The 21,475-nt window shown below is 33.5% G+C and overlaps 1 protein-coding gene across 1 annotated transcript; it reads left to right on the top strand.

Moving 5' to 3' along the window:
- Nucleotides 1–5,466: 5,466 nt before the first annotated feature.
- LOC132294288 (uncharacterized) lies at nt 5,467–11,396 on the top strand. Its single transcript, XM_059792084.1, has 3 exons — nt 5,467–5,681; nt 10,067–10,223; nt 11,137–11,396. The coding sequence occupies exons 1-3, from the start codon at nt 5,490–5,492 to the stop codon at nt 11,262–11,264; spliced, it is 477 nt and encodes a 158-aa protein (XP_059648067.1). The 5' UTR covers nt 5,467–5,489; the 3' UTR covers nt 11,265–11,396.
- The last annotated feature ends 10,079 nt before the right edge of the window (nt 11,397–21,475 follow it).

Below are 21,475 nucleotides of genomic sequence, written 5' to 3'. Positions count from 1 at the left end.
TATTTAAATTATTAATAGAAAATTAGAACTATTATTTTAATTCATGTAATTAAAAAAATAAAAAAACAAATAAAACAAAAAATATATGTTCTTCTGTTATTCATCTCCATAGTCAACAACAAATTCTTCTAAATTACCTGCACGTTTACCGGTTAAAGATATGTTTTTTTACGAGATTTGATTCTTTATTAAATGATAAACACGCTCTCTATTTTCTCTCCTTTAATACTTCTTAAAGATAAGGTTACAAATTAGCCATCCTAATCTGATTTATTTTATCCAATTTTCACTTTAATAGATATCAGACACCACTAAAACACAACTTTCCATATGTTACAAGAAAAACTTGTTCCACATTAGATTTGAGGAAATTTGAATGAGGTTGAAATGTATAACTACATAAATGGACAAGCATCTGGTATTAGAGTCAGACTCAATCATTCATTCAGTGTCACGCCCAAACAGCATCTAGGTTTGACCCCAAATAAGCAGGGTGGCCCGACCGCAACAATAAATCGAATTTGAATATGACTAAAATGTGTATAAATAAATAGGTGTACAGTTCTACTCAATAATTTTTTTACCCATTACACCATCCATCGATGCCACTAAAACTCAAGTTCCCCCATCCATCATTTAATTCTTCAATCGTTTGAGACTCCACTCTTTATATATGGTTTTATACTTATCATTCGTCATTTACTCGGAACTTTTTAGAATTATAAATTGATATTGAAATTTTTTTCTTCTTCAAAACTAATTGTAACCTGACAATGTAAATATCATTTGATTTGACTAGTTGGAATGGTTGAAAACCTCGAATGTATAATGTAAATACATTACGTTAAATGTTTAAATTCTAAAACTAAGAAGAAGAATAAATTTTTTACCATTGTATTCATAAAATCACATATTTGAACAGTTAACATAAAATCAAAAAAAAATCATATAATAAGATTTTATCATGTTAGAGCTTCGTAACTTATGGTCATGATCGATAATTTTGACCAGACAATGGATTGATTTGACATTAGGTGAAATATGTATTGTTGTGGACCTTATTAAAAACCCAAATCCAACAGTCATGATCACTATAGGCATTATGGCGTTAGGCATGAGAATACCATACCAATTGAATGGTTTTGTTAAGCAAAGGAAATGTATGATCTTAATTTAATTGTAGTGCAGTTAATTAGTATTATTGTTATCATTATTAAAAAATAAAAATAAATAAATAAATAAGAAAAGTTACAACATGACTGTGTGAGAGGAATATAAATTGACTTGAACATGACTCACTAATGTTTGTTTCTTGGGGATAAAGATAGGGCGTGATGGGTATTTATAAATTTGTGAAGGGCAATTAGGTGGATACTGGTTTAAACTCAAAAAAATATGATATAAACTTTTTAGGTTTCCTTAGCAATAAAGGTATAAGAATACCTTTTAGGCCCACAACTTTGATACTCGTATTCTACACGTAACTTTCATATCTTCGAACCAATCAAATAGAGCCACGTGTAAATTCATATACCTTGTCGAATTGACCAACTACAATTACTTGTCGGGTGAATAATTTTGGATTAAGAACAAGACTATCTTTTTACCTCGGCAAATTATCTCTCTCTCATACATATATATATATATATATATATATTTTTATTTCCTCTGACCTTTAAATGTTACCTAGGAGATAATGAAGTCATTAGTTTCCCTGAGAAATCTAGTGGATTTTTTTTTTTTTTTTTTCTTCTACAACCAGATGTATTAACTAACTAAATTTTATTGAGTTGGTAACATTTTCCTACTTTAGAAAAGAAAGTGATGCAAGGTTCAAACTTCAAAATTTTATTTTATTATTATTATTTTTTTTTGTTCCCATTGATAATTCATACATTTATTATAGTCTTATTGAGACTTAAACTTTAAAAACATATGACTAAAACTTTCAAAAATAAGACTAAAACTTTCAAAAAAGACATGGTTGAATTAGAATCCACGATGTGATAGTTCGAACTTTAAAGTGTCTTTTTTTTTTTTTTTTTTTTTTTTTTTTTCAACATCTTAACTCCTAAGGTGAGATGTATTAAATATAAATTCATACGTGATATATCGTATATGGATAACATGAATGAATTCAAATTCATACATTTTATACTTAAAATCAAGGGTTATGTGGTCTAATGATATTTTCTCTACTTTAAAAAAGTGGATGGTAATAATTTAAGTCTTTAAAAGAACAAAGTATGTGTGTGAGCAGAGTGTGTATGAATTTCTTACCAATAACAAAAAAAATTAAAAAATACCCAAAATTCAAACCAAAGCACAAGTTAAATAAATCAGCAAACTAATGAAGAGCTAATATAAAGTAATACCATCTGGAACAATTATGGCTAATGGTTATTAAGAATTCGTAAATATGTTGTATTAAAACAAAATTTGAACAAATAAGTGGTGCATTTGGGGGCACTTTAATTGTGTGGTGCATGTAGAGGGACGGTATGTATCCGGTAATAAATTATGAAGTGCTCTAAGAGATCCGACACCGTAATCGTAAAACAGAGAAGAAATAAAAGAGAATCTCCACATTATAAATTTAATTCTTTACAACCCTTTTAGGTTAATGAAAACCATAAAAAGTCATATTAATCTCTAACTAAAAATTGCTGTAACAAGTAATATTGTAGAGGTACGATGGAGTCACAGACTCACAATCATTTATTATAGATTCTAGACAGCAAACGTGCCAAGTCCTTATGAAACTTGGATGAATGCTTGAGATTTGGCAGATTGTCCTTTTCCAATATTTATGTATCAATCAAAATTGTTATCAACGAATACATAAAGTGTATCACACAAGTTTCACAACTAATTGAATTATTCACCAAAAATAAAATGACATAATCATAACAAGGTGAATATTACAACATCAATAATTAAATGTCTGATCACCAAAAATTCAATATAATTTGAGAGTAAGTAAACAATACATGTTAGCAAAAAATATATATATAGAATTATTTTTAAATTTTCTTGGTAAATAAAGGACCATTTTCGATTGTGAATGCAAAGACCAAAAAGATAAATAAAATAAACTAAATGAGCGAGAACAAGAAAATGGGAGACACGCGTATTTATCAATTTGGTGATTCAGGCCTATTAGGCACCAAACATGGATAATCCTGTTTTCGGTGTGCATCCGTTGTCTTGTTTATTTTGTTAGCGATGCGATATTAATTTTAATTTGAAGAAAATATTTTTTTCTCAACCCCAATAAAAATTATAACAAGACAGCGCCCCAATTTGATTACACAATAAAATTTAAATAACATTGATAATGATATGAAATTATTATACAATGCTTTCAATTAAGAAAACTCATAGAGAAATATTATAAATGCGTTGGAAGGAGATATTATTAATTAACCATTACTATATTTTTGTATTTATTACTTTGGTTTAAAAGATTTTTAATCTTATTAAAGTTCTAGGTCGCCCCACTAAACAAAATTTATGGTTCTGCCGCTGGGTTATAAAAGATCATTTAATGAGACAACGTAGTCCTTTAGATATTAGGAGACTTGGAGGAAAACAAGCGATAGTGCATGAGGTTGTTTGGGTTTTATTTGAGATATGATTTAAACCAAAAACTTAATTTATCACGTATAAAATTTAATTTAATTTTGAATTTAAAAATGGATCAGTTTTTGTTTTTTTTATTTAGGGCAAATTACAAATAGCACCGTTTTCATCTCATATGCCTAGATAAAAAGTATGCACATATATTGATCAACCACCCTTATGGTTTCATTGACCGAATACATGATCATCATTCTTGAGTGATGCATCGAATGTGTGTGGTAACTATACTTTTGAACAAAAATAACCTTTTTATTGTAAGAAGACCAAATTGCCCATTAATTGAATTGAAATTACACCATTCCAAATGGATAGAAGTACCCTTTTGTTAATGAATCACAATAGACTTTTTTTTCAAAGTTAATTATTATTTTTTTTAGTAGGGCTCTCTCATTGTATTATTATTTCTTTTCAAAATACCCTTTTACATTGAATTTTTCACATGAGCATTATAAATAAATAAAAAAAAAAAATTGCATTAGCAAAACCCTATATAGCGGTCATAACACAAGTTTAATATCAAATATTACATTTCAATTGTAATAAAAAAAAAAAAAAAAAAATTAAAGTAACCCAACATGGATCTGAACAAAAAAAAAAATTATATATTTACAATCATGACAAATAGAAAAAACACAAAATAAAAAAAAAAAAACAATATTATCTCCATAAAAGAGTGATAAAAAAAAAAATCCATTTTTGAATATTAAATGTAAACTCTAAAATGATCCTTCAAAATGTGACAAATAAACATGATCCAGGGTATATATGATTTATTGAAACCTAAAATGACAAATAAATCATAAAAAAATAAAGGAAATATAAGAAGAGGGGTAAAACAGTAAGTTATATTCACCCACCCCCTTTCAGATTTTTCTTTTAAACAAGAGAAAATAGAGGAAACTAAAATAAATAAATATCACAAGTAAATACACATTTTAACTGACATCCTTGAGATTAAAATTTTGTTTTTGTCTCCAAGTATTGAGAAAATATTGAATATTTCGGAGTACTCTATTTAATAAAACGTTTTATAACAACTAGTTATTGGACTATGTACTGCATTCGAGTTTGACTTGTAATAAAAATGAGTTGTGAAATTGTGATATAGAATTATCTAACTGTATTTAGTGGGTAAGAGTTGCAACAATATCATGGATTATAACTCTCTTGAACTCAAATAAATTTTCCATGAAAAATTAGTGAAATTTAAGAGTGACAATTCGTGTTTGTTGATCATAAATATTTCATAAATTTAATAATATTCTACTAAACATGTAAATTTTAACAAGATCAATTTTAAAAATCATATCAGACCCTCAACATTAACCTAACTTATTTATTAAATGAGTTAGACGTGTTTAATGTCTTTTTAAAAAAAAAAAACCTAGACATTTAACACTAAACAATAAATACTAGAAAAAAATATAAGTATCAATCAACCCAAATATTCAAAACAAGAAAGAAAAATAACAAACATTCCATAACCAGGTTGAAATAACTTAATGGTTAAGAAAGTATAATTATGACGCATTGAGAAACTTGCATTAAACGGGTATAAACAGGTTGAATTGAAGCCCTCAATCGTGATTAAGTAAACAAGTTAATTAGGTCAATTTGTTTAAGACCCGAACTCATTTAAGGTCAACTCACACACGCTTATCTCGTATCGTGTTCTAGTTATATTGACGGTCCTACCCAGTAAAATTACACTGTGGATAGGTCCAGAAAGACAAACTCTGGATTGGGTCTGAAAGACAAACCGACCCATTTTAAAACCCAAGCAACTGTCAGTAAAAAGAGAGCAATATAAAGACCAAACTGCCCAAGTCTTCCAGCAACTGAAGGCCATGGAGGAGATAGAAGAGGAGAAAGGGAAGGGGAAGGGAAACGAGAGATGGAACGCCGCGATCGGGAATCTGACGGAGATGGCCAACAATCTGGGATCACTACAGAAGCTACTCATCAAGAAAGCTGTGTACGTCGACGAAGAGACCTTTGCCAAAGCCTCTCTCAGCTCCGAACAAGCCCGAGCAATCAAGGTCTGTGTGTATCATCACCACTTGATTGCACTGTACCTAATTTTCCGATTCTTGATTCCATCTACTGATTGAACTGATTGATTTTATCATCTAGGTCTATATATTTACGTAACTGTATATGATTGGTTTCTTTCAATTGTTCCCCACTTCATTGCGCTGTAGTTGATTATCCGATTCTTGATTCTGTGTACTGACTGATTGATTTTATCATCTAGTCTATATACATAAATACCAGTATGTGATTGATTTCTATCAATTTTGAGCTATGTTTGTTAGCGCAAAGAGGTTTGGATTCAGTGAATATTGCTTAATTTGAAAGATTTTTTGTTGAAGAAAATGGAAAATGAGACATATGAAATACTTGCTAGTTCACTCTCTGACCTGTGTTTTTGGTAGTTTGTTGAAATTGATTGATTTTATCATCTGGGTAATATAGGCATAACCTTTATGTTTCTTTTGGCATGTTTATTGAACAAAGTTGGTTCAAATATAGTGGGTGATGTTTCGATTGTATGGGTGTAGCCACAGAAGTTGGAAAATGGACAGGATGAAGAACTTTTGTTGCTATTTCAGCTCTTTTCGTACTTTGTCCTAATTGATTGATTTTACCATCTGTTTATTTTTCTTTTGAACTTTTATCTTCAATTTTCATGTGAAGTATGAGCTAGGCACAACTTAGTTTAGATGGGCTATGTTCTGAGTTTTCAACTACATATGTTGAAAAATGAATATAGGATCAAAAGAGTTCATTAAAAATTTGATCACATAAGCTAGGTTATTTACATTTATTATTTAAGTACCTATAACTGATATTCCATCTGGGTTGGTGGCACCCCACAAAATCTATGTGTCATAGTTCATACATGTGTACACAATTGGAGACATGCGGCTAATGTCTTCATTGACATCACTTATCAAAACAATGTCTTCATTGGGATCATGATCAATTTATAATGTGGAGTAACTTTGTTTCTGTTCGCAGAAATTTTAAATAATCAATGGAATGACCGCAAAACCAAACCATACACGAAGTCAAAGGAAGGAAAAGCTTCCCAAACACCCCAATTATAGTCAATAGTATCACTCTAACAAGTTACAAATCCTAAAAGTCATTACTTGATTTAAAAAGGCTAGTCCAGTGCATGAGGCTCTTGCCATTGCGGGTTTGGGGAGGGTCAGATGTACGCAGCCTTACCTTCGCATGCAGAGAGGACTCAATTTCTCTGTCACAAATAAAAATGTGTAATAAAAATAGGACTCAATCATGAAATGATGAAAGTATGTGTAATTTCATGCTTTTTCTGTCTTTCCTTGTGTTTCTTAAGATATTTTGAAATGATAAATTATTGAAACTGCATAAATCTGAAATATATATATATATATATATATATATATATATATATATGAGGGGCTTATACTAAATGGTGATTGAGTAATTTATTCCTGGTAGGCGTTTGGCTGCTCGCTTAGGTGATGATCTACGATCTTTGCCTAGGGTATATTGGGCTTATGACAGCTATGATAATATTCTTGTATGTAGTGTGAGGGGCAGAGGCAAAGCACATACAATATTTGTCCTTAATTGGTTGGGCTATTTCAATTTAAAGAAATGTAGTTGAGCTTTGGTTGAAAAACCTTGGTTTGGAGGGATCACTGTTAAACATGTTGGAAGTTGACAGTAGATTATAAGATCAGAAGTGTTTTCTGTTATTTGTTTCTCTGATCTGGTCAGTTTTAAGTCAGTTTGTCTTTCTATCAAATGTGGTATCCCAGTAGGATGTGGAAGCATTTGAGGTTTTCTGTGGTTTTGGCCATAAAATTTTGATCTTCATTCAAAATTTTCATGCATTGTTAATTGGTGTTGCCTATGCAAACAAGATGGTGAGTCAGTTTCTCATATTCTCATGTATTGTCCTGTGGCGAGTGATTGTTGGAATCTTATATTTTGTCTGCTTGGTATGCGTTGGGTTATGCCTCATTATCCTAAGGATTTGATTCGTATTTGGAGAGGATGCCGTGTGAGTAGTTCTATTCGCGATTATTGGAGAGTTGTACCACATTGTGTCTGGTGGTGCATATGGAAGGAGAGGAATAGTAGAATGTTCGAAGGGAAAGAGTCGTCCACGGCGATTCTGAAACTTCATATCATTCGCTTTCTTTTTAGTTACGTGAAAAGAAAATCCTGTTCCTCTCCCGATGATTTTATTATTTTTTGGGATTCTTTGGGGCCTTAGACCCCAATTCCACTTTTGTATAAGGGATGCGAACGCCTTTTTAATTCAATTATTACTTATCAAAAAAAAAAAAATTGATCTTCATTCAATGAAAAATATGTTCCTAACATTTTGCATACTTAATTAACCCTGATTCTCTTCCCACACACAACCCCATATAATATGTATATATAAAATAATATGCATACATATGTGTATGCTGTATTCATGGCCATTCAAAAGTTATGCAAGCAATTTATTGGCCAATGTTACGTATAAATTATAACAGATTGGGATATAGAATGGTTATTTTTCCTTTTTATAAATTATAATGAACACATTTTTATATATTATATAGGTCATATTTTTTTGTCATTGGAACTATCAATTGGTGTCGGAGCATATTGATTGTTAGACTTATCATACAGAAAATTTTAACTTATCATAACATTGGGCTACTCAATTTATTTGTTTTTGTCAACGATTTTGCAGCGGGTCAAGCAAATCCTTTAAAAGCATGTGGATAGTTTCTTTATAAGAATTAGAATTAAAAAAAAAAAAAAAAAAAAAAGGATGATACTCAGAAACCATGCTAGATCTCAGTGTTTAAATGCAGTTTTTGCTCTTGATACTTTTATTTACAAATTTTGTTGTCAAGCTTGCTCGTTTATTTAGCAAAATCGATAAAACTCAAAATTCTTGCGAATTGGCTGATTTCGATATGTGATAGAACAGGAGAAGACATGTGGTCCCTCAGGTACTCAGACGTGGCAAAATCTGACACATTAATACCCTAGTGAAATAAATAAGAGACCCTAGAGAATACGTGTCAAGTCAACTGAAGTCAGTGAACCCATTACCAGATGATGGTCTTGTAACATATAAGGATTGCAACAATTACCCTTCAAATGTTCCCAGTAACTGAAAAGCAATAAGGCTGTGGTTCATGGACACTCTGATCCAGAGGAAGTACACTATCACGAACAATACGCCACATCGCATAACAAAGCTCTTTGACCAGATGAGCAGTTAATACTTGCCTTAGTCTTATGGCAATAATCATGGGGCTCCTTTTTTTTTTTTTTGATAAGTAATAATCATGGGGCTCCTTGAGCTTGTTGTGCAGCATTGCGTGGTAGTCCAACAATTATGGTGCTCCCCTTTCGTGCTTTACGATCTTCTTGATGATGGTGTGATCCATGACAATGCATTGTAGTCTTGCAATTGAATCGTATCCATTTCATCATGGTGCGTTATGAACTTATGATTGCCTCGATTACAATATGACTCGATATCACATTGTAACTGCATGATTGTAATGTTCCCTCTTCTATGGTGCATTATGATTGCCCCGATTGCAATATGATTTGATATCACATTGTAACCCCATGACTGCAATGTGCCCTCTTATGTGGTGCGTTGGGGTGACTGCCCAATTATGGTCTGATTTTGGCATTGCATTGTAATCCCATGATCTCATTGTATTTCCATCTAAGGTACATTGCAATCCAGGCAATTCTCATGTGATATATGATATTGTACTGCGGTCTCACAATAACGGTGTATTTGGCAGTGCCTTGTGATCCAATTGTCCATGGCAGAATTTATGATGTTCCCTTGTAGTCCTTGTGGTCGTAGTTTGAGTGCACACGTGCTAAACACCAGTGATCATAGTGTGGTCAATGCACTGTGTAGCATCCCGACCACGACAGGGCCCAGGCTATATCTTCTTAATACGAGGTCAAGGTTGAGTTCAACCCAGACATGGGCAGCATTGCTCATAGCGGGTTGGGCTTGGTTGACCCTTCAACCCACCCAGCCCGCCCTAGTTGCACACTTAGATATCTCCAGTCGTCGCCCTTTTAGTATTCTGTCTTTCTCCCAACTGTGATCTCTCAAGGGTGTTGTTCATCATACTTTGCATCTCTTATCATTCTCGAACCTCTACATCTATAATTCTGAATCATCTTACTCAAAAGAAACCCCCTAGAAATACACTAAATATGATTTCAAATTTTACTAATATATTTTCTGACCGACATTTGCTTGATCTTACATACTATGCTTTAATAGAGTGCAGTTCCTCCGGGGGTATCGTTGTGGTTTAATTGTTGAAAATACACATGTTTTATCAAGAGGATCATATATGATAACCTCTCTTTTCGAGTGCAGGTTCTTGAACAGAGGGTAGAGACTTTAGAACGCGAACTTGATGCTGCCATTTCAGCTGCTGCTCGTGCGCGGTCAGAGAAACGACAGGCTGAGGCAGCACAAAGGGCTGCTGAACTACGGACACAAGAAGTTACAAGAGAGCTTGAAAACACCACAAGTATGTGCACTTTATCTCTTTAGCATCTTACGCAATAAATTTATCAGAAAATCCATGTGAGGTAAATTATATTGGCTTCTAGACTCAGAGCACCTAAATTATCTGTAATCTCTGATATTGATTTGCTCCTCCTGGGCAACCAACATGGGTGGACGATATAATGGTAATCCTTTTGTTGTGATCCTTTTGTTGTGATCTTAAGATGGGAAGAACATCACATGACACAAACACAATCCCTCATTCAATAAATACATTATTTATAAAATATTGATTTACGGGCTTGCTCCTTGTATAACGATGCCTTCCCTGTAATGACAAACACTGGCCCCGTAAGTGTTCTTATTTTCAATTTTATTCCCGTCTATAGTCATTGAGTTATGGGCTTTACACTCGACAGTTCCTCAATCACAACCATTCTGGGGCCAACAACCACCTTTTTCTTTTCTTATTTACCAATCAGCCCTCCTGTCCATATATCTGTAGGGTGCCTGGCAGTGATGTAGGCTAGTTTGGCGTTGCTGTTGAAACAGAAGAAACACATTTGTCAGTAGAGTTGTCTTAAAATTGCCCAGACATATTAGTTGTTTGGTGATACTTTTTATAATGTACTTTTTAATTTGTTTGGTAACAAAATTGCTTAAAGCACTTCTATTACTACTGTTGCCCTTTAATATAGTGTTTTTATATTTATGCACCAACAAACATGTGCACTGAGGGATAAAATTCTCTTCACAAATAATAAAATGGGATTTGTCTAAGAAAAAGAAGGTTAAAAACAAATGTAGAACCTCTCCTCAAAACACAATTTTAAAAACTTCAAATTTTAGCTTCAATCAAAAGCTTTGGTGAGCTTTTCGTTAAAAAAAAATCTAGAAGTAAAATTTTCTCTTACATGTTTCATTCTCGAATGCAGAAGTATTTGAACTGCACATGGAAGAGTTGCGTGCAAAGCAAGAAGAAATCTCGAAGCGAGATAATGAAATTAAACTTCTAGAAGCTATCATCCAGACACTTGGTGGTAAGCAGTCACATTCTATGTAAGACCTTTTGTTGTGAGTGTAGATCTTGTCACATTATATCATTTTCTTGTAAGATCATAGATAGGTATGTTTATTTGTACTTTTACAAAATTACACTATTTTCTCAATGCAAGAAATGCTTTGTTTATTGTAACGAATGTCTTGATTTCTTCCAAGCAATCTTCTTTTGCCTAATTGACTGGGTGGGTTGAATTCTCTATCTTTTTGGTGGAACATCATTAGGCAGAATCTTTTGACACTAATACTGTCAATGCATAATCCAAGGAGTGCATTTTACCTGTGTGTCCGAACTAGAAACTAGTCGAACTACAACCTCTATGCAAACTAATTCAGTCTCTCTCTCTCTCTCTCTCTCTCTCTCTCTCACACACACACACACACACACATTGTTCCTTCAGCATCGTGTGTGTTACTTTTTAAAACATTTTTGCCTTGAAATATTTTGTTGTTGTAATTGAGAAGAAATGTTCCATTCTATGAATGCTGTGTTGAAAATTGTTCAGAAACGAGAGAGGCAAAAATGTTTTAAAAAGTAACACACACGATGCTGAAGGAACAATGTGTGTGTGTGTGTGTGTGTGTGAGAGAGAGAGAGAGAGAGAGAGAGCAAAAACATATATACTGTATTTCAATATCCTAACCAAATAAGCCTGTGTAGGCTTATATATAAGGGTACAAGTCTTGCATAATAACACAAGGGTCATATTAACTAAATATAATTACATAATGACCCAACATATATATAAAACTTCTAACACTCCCCCCCAAGCTGGAAAATATATATCAAATAATCCCAGCTTGGAACAGATAGTTCCTAACCGATTATGACCCAATGCTTTGGTAAACATATCAGCTAATTGATCTTCAGACTTCACAAATGGAGTAGAGATGCTTCCACAAAATAATTCTTCTCGAATGAAGTGACAATCAACTTCAATATGTTTGGTCCTCTCATGGAACACATGATGCAATGTGAACTGCTACTTGATTATCACAGAACAATGGAGTAAGAGCTTCAACTGTCAACCCTAGTTCTTTTAGAAAATGTTGTATCTATGTCAACTCACTAGTGGTATAGGCCATTGCCCTATACTCAGCTTCAGCACTAGATCGAGCTACCACCGTTTGCTTTTTACTTCGCCATGTAACTAGATTTCCTCCTACAAATGTGCAGTAGCCTGTAGTAGATCTCCTATCTGAAGGAGAACCAGCCCAATCGGCATCTGTAAAACCTTCCACCCTGAGATGACCATTTGGTTTATATAGTAACCCAAAACTTGGAGCTTGCTTGAGATATCGGAGAATCCGAAGAACAACAATCCAATGTGGCATTCTAGGGGCTCCCATGAACTGACTTACAACACTAACAGCATATGAAATATCAGGTCGAGTGATAGTAAGATAAATTAATTTCCCAACAAGGCCACGAAATCTGCCTGGGTCATTAAATAGATCACCCGCATCAGCTACAAGTTTTGTATTTGAATCCATAGGAGTATCAACCGGACGACCACCTAACATACCTGTTTCTTCTAATAAGTCCAACACATACTTGCGTTGGGATAAACTTATACCCGTCTTGGATCTAGCAACTTCAATACCCAAGAAATACCTAAGTTTACCCAAGTCTTTAGTGTGAAATTGATATTGCAGAAACAACTTCAATTTAGCAATGCCTTCATAATCATCACCTGTGATCACAATATCATCTACATACACCACAAGAACTATGACGCCAGCTTTAGTGCGCTGGTGAAATACCGAATGGTCAGTCTGACACCTGTGAAGACCAAACTTTAATGCCGCCTCAGAGAATTTTCCAAACCAAGCCCGTGGAGATTGTTTCAATCCATACAAGGCCTTGTTAAGGCGACAAACAGTGTGAAGATACTCCCCCTGAGCAATAAACCCAGGTGGTTGCTCTATATAAACCTCTTCTGCTAAGTTACCATGCAAAAATGCATTTTTAACGTCTGACTGAAACAGAGGCCAATGTCTATTAGTAGCAAAAGAAATCAAAACACGAATAGAAGAAATCTTAGTAACAGGGGCAAACGTCTCATCATAGTCAATACCATAAGTCTGGGTATAACCTTTGGCAACAAGACGTGCTTTTAAACGCTCAACGGACCCATCTGGAAGATACTTCACAATATATACCCAGCGACAACCAACAGGTTTGGCACCTGGAGGTAATGGACCAAAAGTCCATGTGCCATTCTTATGCAAAGCATCCATTTCATCTTGCATTGCTTTCCTCCAGCCCGAATCAAATAAAGCATCCTGCACAGTCTTAAGAACAAATGTAGTAGACAACTTAGAGGAAAAACATGAGAATGATGGCGACAAGGAATTATAAGAGACACAATAAGCAATAGGATGTTTAGTAACACATGAGCGAGGAGCTTTACGAAGTGCAATAGGCAATGAATCAGACACAGTGGAATTGTCGGATCCAAAGACTCTGAAGATGATGGAAGAGGCACGACAGCAGATGGCTTTGGTCTTCTTTTGTACACCTGTAACGGGGCAGGTGAAGGAGAGCTGGGTTAAAGAGAAAGTAAGGGAAGGGGAACCACAGGAAGAGGCGACTCAGGAGTGATATCAAGAAGTGAATCATTATTTGAAAATATGGGATGGACTCATAAAAGGTTACATCCGTGCTAATAAAGTACCGTTGAGAAACACGACTATAGCAACGATAACCTTTATGAGAACGAGAGTAGCCAAGAAAGACACATTTTGTGGCACGTAGGTTTAGTTTATCAAAACTAGGACCAAGATTGTGGACATAAGATACACATCCAAAAACCCTAGGAGGAAGAAAAAACAAGGGAGAAATAGCAAATAAGATAGAATATGGAGATTTACCATCTAATACAGATGACGGCATACGGTTAATAAAATGACAGGCAGTAAGAACAGCATCACCCCAAAACCGTTTAGGCATACGCATATGAAACAAAACAGCCCGGGTTACTTCTAAGAGGTGTCGATTCTTACGTTCTGTAACTCCATTTTGTTGAGGAGTATAAACACATGAATTTTGATGAATAATTCTTTTATCACTAAGATATGTATCAAAAGGGTTTGAGGAATATTCCTGAGCATTATCAGAACGTAGCATACGAATTAGGCAGCCAAACTGAGTTTTGATTTCTTTTTGAAATTTTTGAAAAATTAAAAATAACTCAGAACGATCTTTCAATAAAAACAACCAAGTCAGGCGAGAATAATCATCCACAAATGTCACAAAATAATGAAATTTATTGATTGAAGAATGTTTTATTGGACCCCATATATCTGAATGAACCAAATGAAAAGGACTAGATACACGGTTATTAACCCTAGACTTGAAAGACACGTGATGGTGCTTATTAAGTTGACAAACTTCACATGACAAGAATTTTAAATGACTAAGACTAGGAACTTAACGCTTCAAAACTTGAAGTAACGGGTGACCAAGACGACAATGCCACTGGAATGGAGATAGAAAAGACTGAAGAGCCATAGGATAGGTTTCCAAATCAAAATAATATAAGCCACCAGCTTCATGCCCCGTACCAATCTTCTTCTTTGTCTTGAGATCCTGAAACACACGAGAAGTAGGATCAAATGTAACAGAGCACTGGAGAGATTTAGTAAGCTTACTGATAGATATTAAATTAAAGGGAAACTGTGAAACATATAAAACAGATGAGAGAGACAAGGAATTACTAAGTTGAGGTGTCCCCAACCCTGAAACCTGAGTGGATGAACCAGTCACAAGAGTAACACTTTGAGAAGGAGGTACAGAATTAAAATCAGATAGAAGAGAAGAACATCCAGTTATATGATCGGATGCTCCAGTGTCTATAATCCAAGGACTGCGAGTGGAAGACAATAGACACGTGTGTGTAGTACCTGACTGGGCAAAGGTAGTCGTGGAAGATGAATTAGATGCTTGCTTATAAGACAAAAACTGAGTATACTCATCCCGTGGAACAGGGACTGTTTCTAATTCAGATACGTTATGAGATCCAGAAGTAACATCATTCGAAGAGGAGGAAACTTGATTAGCATAACCAGATGGTTTGCCATGAAGGTCCCAACAAAACACAGTATGATTAGAAAGGCCACAATGAGTACATTTTCGTGATTCCCTGCCACGACCACGTCCTCCCCTTGAATCACGACCACCACGTGTGGAGCATCCCCCACGACCTTTACTGTAAGCATTATGTTCACCCTTTGAAACTACCAATGCTGAATGCTCACCACTCTGCCCAGTATTCACATTAGAGGTGTCACTTGCAAGTGTAGCGCGTTGAAGTCTAGAGAACACCTCAGCAAGAGATGGAAGTGTGGGACTGCCCATAATCTGTGCACAAAAAGGCTCATATGTTGATGACAGACCGGTGAGAAAACGGACAACATTAAAGTCCTCACGCTGTTGTTGCATACTTCGAACATCAGCAGTAATGGGCTGATACATATTCAGTTCCTCACAAACTCCCATAACTTTAGAATAATACTCCTCTATACTATGATTACCTTGTTCAAGATGGAAGTACTGTTTACAGAGCTCATAAACACGACTAATATAACCTGTCCCAGAATACAATTGCTGCAATCTGTTCCATATCTCTCTCTGGCAGTATTCAAATAAAGTAAAGTTGTACTGATTTGTGGTTCAATACTGTTTAACAGCAGAGAGATGATCTGAGCATCTTTCTTTTCCCATGCATCAAACGTAGCATCAGTTTCCTTAGGTTTATCTTTAGTCAGATGATTACCAAGACCTTTGCCTTTGAGAAAAATTGAAACAGATTTAGCCCACAGTATGTAATTCTTCCCATTCAGTTTAACTGAAGTCATGGGGGAATGAAGAGATAATGCAGGTGAAATCAAATCTGAACTGGACGCCATATTGAATCCAGAAAAACAGAGAAGAAGAATAAAAAAGAGCAGAATTTGTATTCTGGCCGAACTTGGAAACGGGCCGGATCTGGGCAAACGGGCTGGATCCCTGGAAACGGGTCAGATCTGAGCAAACGGGTTGGGCTTGGGCAGACGAGCCGAATCTGGGCTATCCCTGGTTTAGTAAACCGGAATTGGAATAGCTATCCCAGGTTTAGTAAACCAGGGTTAGGATAGCATAACCGTGTAGCCAAACATGGGTCTTCTTCTTCACACCTTCACAAACACCGGTGAACAACGCGGCGGAGGTGACGGCAACCCAATCACAAGCAGCGGCCGAATCAACAAGCAGCGACCGCTGCAACTTCCGGCCAAAAAAAAAAAACAACCTTACCTCTGCAAATCAAGACGACAGATGTCGGCAAGCTCACTAACAACCAAAGAGGAGCTACCGACGATGACGAAGAAGGCAGATCTGGCGACGAACAAGCCTCAGATCTGATGACGACGAACGAGGCTACAGATCTGACTACGGTGGACGAGGAATTGCCGATGATGACGAATGAGGAGTTGCCGGCAGAGACACCAAAATCACAATCGTGATTCCGATCGTGATTCAGATCTTACTGACTCTTACAAGAACAACCCAACTACTGATTCTCACACCTATAATCATATTGCTCTGATGCCATGTTCAGAAACGAGAGAGAGAGCAAAAACATATTCACTGTATTTCAATATCCTAACCTAATAAGCCTGTGTAGGCTTATATATAAGGGTACAAGTCTTGCATAATAACACAAGGGTCATATCAACTAAATATAATTACATAATGACCTAACATATATATAAAACTTCTAACAAAAATGACAAAGATAAAGAACTGGAAAAGGAAAGCTATGTTTGTTTGAACTTCATTTTAAAAACAAAAACAGACTGTTGTTTTCTATTTCTTTCTTATTCTTTTCCAGAAAACAACATGTTGAGAAGCATGTTGGAGTCATCATAGTGTATTGAATGCTTTTACTTTAGCATGCATACAGAACAGCTGAAAGATCATTTATAGGGTTGCTATCGAACTCTGTCAAACAGATTATCTATAGCTCTTATTGTGCAACTGCAGGTTGTACAACCAGAATTTGGTACAGTGAAGTTGGGTTATCAAACCAGAACTCAAGTAGTATCTCTCATCCCTTTCTAATGAGAGGTTGAAAGTTCCAAGTCCGGGGAATAATGACGGTTAAGTTGGGTGTTTGTATATGCTTGCTTACACACGGAAAAAATAGGGACCTACCATGAAAAAGAAAAAAAAAAAACTTGACGAGTGACTAGTTGGGTGTCGGTAAGTGTATCACTGCTGCTTAAAATAACATAACAACCCTACATTCCCCCTCTCTCTCTCTTCTGTGATAGGTTTGATTTCATAAGGATCAACACTATTGGAAGCGAATTTGATTCAGACAATCAATGTATGTGTTTCTGCCATTGAGGACAGATCAAAACATTTTTGTACAAATACCACAAAATGGCATGCTTTATAATTGAGAGATTAAAACATTTTTGTGAGAGAAGAGAAGAGCCTTGGTGAACTCACTCAACCGTGTGAGACCATCGCCAAAGCCCCAATTCCCAAAGCTGTAATAAACCCAAAATTCACCACCCAAACAACCCCAGCAACCACACAAAGCACAACTTAATACTAGTTTTAACTTTTAACTCAGTAATAACACGTATTGGACATCAATGTGAATTTTCCCCCCAAAAGTTCGAACAAATTACTCGTTATATAGCAGCTACACATATTTTTGTTCTCCATTCAAGCTATAGATTATACCATTATTTCCTTTGAAAAAAAAAAAGGAAAAAACAAAAGCATTTTTATATAGTTAATATTTTTAAGTAAATTATACTGACCTTTGAGTAAATTACATAAATCATTTTATTACTTTGTCTTCCCCTCTGTTTTATTATATTATAATAATATATATTGCATTTTAGATTAAGAAAATAATAAATTTGTCATTTTATAAAATTTGATGAACAAGTCTATTGGAAAGAAAATCCTAAAAGTGTCGTTAGGCACGTGTCAATTTTTAAAAAGTTCAAAGTAATAAATGTTAAACAATTTATTAATAAGTATAATTTAACCAAACTTCGACCTCGATATAATTTACCATACATTATACCCTAAAATTTTTTGATAAGAAGAAAAATACTGTAATTGATTACTTTTTTAGCTAGGAAGTACGGATACTTCTAGGAGAGGAACGTACTCGGATACGTGGATACTTGCGTATACGTGTCCGATACTTCTTAAATATATCCATAATTTTAAAATATATTTTTTAATTTTTACTACGTATCCGAAACTTCTTAGATACTTCTTAAGTATTTCAACTACTTTTCAGACACTTCATAACACACTTTTAACAAATTTTAACATTAAAATGTAACTTTTCCAACAATAATAACATAATTTTTTATTTTTTATTTTTTGTTATAACAATAATAACATAATATAATTGTTAAAAAAAGTTCAAATTTTATTAAGTGATGACCAATAACACTTGTTTTATGTGTTGTGAAACAAACCTGAAAGGACCAAAAGCACACGTGAGCCATATTAGGGTTAATCCATTCAACTTGATAACCATGGTGGCCGGAAGATACGGCAATCAAAAAAGGCCCAATTTAAAGAATTGGGAATGGTCTATGGTCGGTAGAAAGGAAATAAGAGGGGTGGAAGGAAAATAGGAATAAAAGGACAAATTTTGGTAAAAATGATATAAGGAAAGAAAGGATAATAGGAAGGATAAGTCATTCTTCCTCCTTCATACATTTTCATTCGCCCAAATATGAATTAAAGATAGGAGAGAAACAAGTAAGTTTTAAATTACTACATTACTCTTCATAAATATTTAATAAATCTTATAAATAAAGTAGGGAATGTGTTTAACCCTTTCCTTCGGTAGCTCTTTTGGTTTCCCACAGATAACGGTAACGGGGGCAAAGCCCGCTTTCTTCGCTCCTAGAATGAGGGATAAAGTCAGAGGTCAAAATACGTTTTCTTTTTGCGAGATCCGAAAGTGGAGAACGCATAGCATTCTCTGGTCACATAGGATCAAACGTAAAGCTGCACTTTCTTGGCAGAGTTTTAGAAATAAATTAAAAATTTATCTTTCCTTTTATCCTACATATCAAATTAAATTGTCAGTTTCAGTTTTTTCATTCTCTTCTATTAAACCGAACAAAAAGAGATAAACGCTTAATCTTTTCCCAAGGGATGTCTCAGTCATTTTTTCTTCTCTACCTTCTATTCAATTTTTTTCCTTCATACCAAACAAAGCAAAATGTTTAAGAAAGCCCATCACCCTCTGCCTTAGGGTCAAGGAAGGAAATTAATATATATATCTATACCAAGGACCTTGTGGTCTAGTAGTCTCGACCTCCCAAAGTGAATTGTGATGATTTAAGCCTCCAAATGAACAAAGTGCATGTGTGAATTTCTGTCAAATAAAATAAAATAAAAAAGAAAAAGAAAAAAGTAATATATATCTATATCTATTTATACTATTTTAAAAGTGTAAGCCCCTCTCCTAATTTCTTAACATTTTATATATTTTTTTAAAATATAAAAAGACTAATTAAAGCACAAATGTATCCCGTACCTCATTAAAGCACAATAATGGGTTATTAATAAATGAACCTGATTGGTATTTATTTTTTTAACGCTTTCTTCTGTGGGAAATATTTCAAGGACACAAATGTTTTTCTTTAAAAATATTACTATATTATAAGAAAGAATTGAAGTTTTCTCTATTCTTAACATTTTTTATATATTTTAAAAAATATATATTATCATTAAATCATAATTGTTAATTATTCTTTAGTATGTAATTCTAAAAAGGTTTTTTTTTTTTTTTTAATAAAAACACTTAGAGCATTTGTGTAAATCTGATGTATCATAATACATTTACACAAAAATTTTGGATTATTTATTTTTAGCTCCAGCGGTTATTTTATACTTTTTGTGTAAAAATATATCCTCAATAACAACCAACCAGTATCATGTCTGGACTCTAACATAATTTTTACAAACCTACTTAATATAGAGTTGATTTATTAATGGTATGATAACTAGGGAGGATAAAGAAAATATAATGATACGATAATGTAAAAGGTTGTGTAAAATACACAATAATTTTATATATCGGTGATGTAACAGTGTATTTTAATAGACTGTTGGAGATAAAAAATAAAAAAAAAATTACATATTATACATGGTACTGTATATTTTACATAAAAGAGTGTGTTTTAACATACTGCTCGAAATGTTCTTATAATTGTTAACTACCATTCAGTTTGGTATTTTAAAAAGTACCAAATTAATTACACTAAAAAGGCACAAATTTAAAATATGACAATTTTATTTAGTCAAGAAAAAATCATCGGCTTTCTGGAAAGGAAAAAAAAGGTTGAGTTATAGAAAATACTCTTTACATGCGTTCCTTTTTTATTTGGCCAATCTCTCTCAAACTCCAAAATTATCTATATGGTCAAATCTTAAGTTGCTAAATAATAAATTGTTTTTATTCAATGAAAGATATATTTATGAAATTGATGCTAAGTGAATCTGAAGAAGTAATATTTTTAATGCTTCTTGCGTATATTACAAAGATTTTTTGTCTTCATTTTTTTATATATTTTATTTTTCAAATTTTGAGTAATAGTTTTGAATAATAGGTTTTTCATATGCATGAATCAATTAATACGGAATAAATTATTATGGAATAAATTTGGGTAACAGTATAGAATAATAGTATTTATTCAATATTATTACTCAAATTTTGAAAAATAATTTAATTTTTTTTTGGGAAAGTCATTGCTATAAATAAGGAAAAAAAAAGGAAAAGGAAAAGCGGGAAAGTGTTTGGGGTAAGAAAAGAGAATTTTATTTCATTTACAAAATTAATAATGATAGCATTTAGATTCATAATATTTTTAAGAATTGATAAAAAGTTAATATTTTTAAATACATAAAAATAAAATTTATTAATATTTTAATATTTTGAAATTTATTTGCATCGCTGTACAGATATAATGTCATATTTGTATTCCATATTTTAGTGATCAATCATTATCAAAGAAAAAATTAATTATTACATCAATTTATTGCAATAAATTATCAAAACTATTTATTTTAATTGTTCCATTAAACAAATATCAAAGATAACTTTGGAATGTTGCGTGATATATACGAGTAAATAAGTATGAAAAATGATATTTTGAAGGATTAATTTTAACCGACGAAAA

Source organism: Cornus florida, unplaced genomic scaffold (genome assembly GCF_030987335.1).
Source record: "Cornus florida cultivar Cherokee Brave unplaced genomic scaffold, ASM3098733v1 CherokeeBrave_3.0.0_Hap2_Chr02, whole genome shotgun sequence".
In the NCBI taxonomy this organism is placed as follows: Eukaryota; Viridiplantae; Streptophyta; class Magnoliopsida; order Cornales; family Cornaceae; genus Cornus; species Cornus florida.
This window is presented reverse-complemented; position numbering and strand designations above follow the sequence as displayed.

Excerpts from the sequence above, each read along its gene's own strand:
- LOC132294288 (XM_059792084.1), top strand. The coding sequence starts at position 5,490 with ATGGAGGAGATAGAAGAGGAGAAAGGGAAGGGGAAGGGAAACGAGAGA. Across the intron at positions 5,682-10,066 it reads AACAAGCCCGAGCAATCAAG|GTTCTTGAACAGAGGGTAGA; the intron begins GTCTGTGTGTAT and ends TTTCGAGTGCAG. Across the intron at positions 10,224-11,136 it reads AGAGCTTGAAAACACCACAA|AAGTATTTGAACTGCACATG; the intron begins GTATGTGCACTT and ends TCTCGAATGCAG.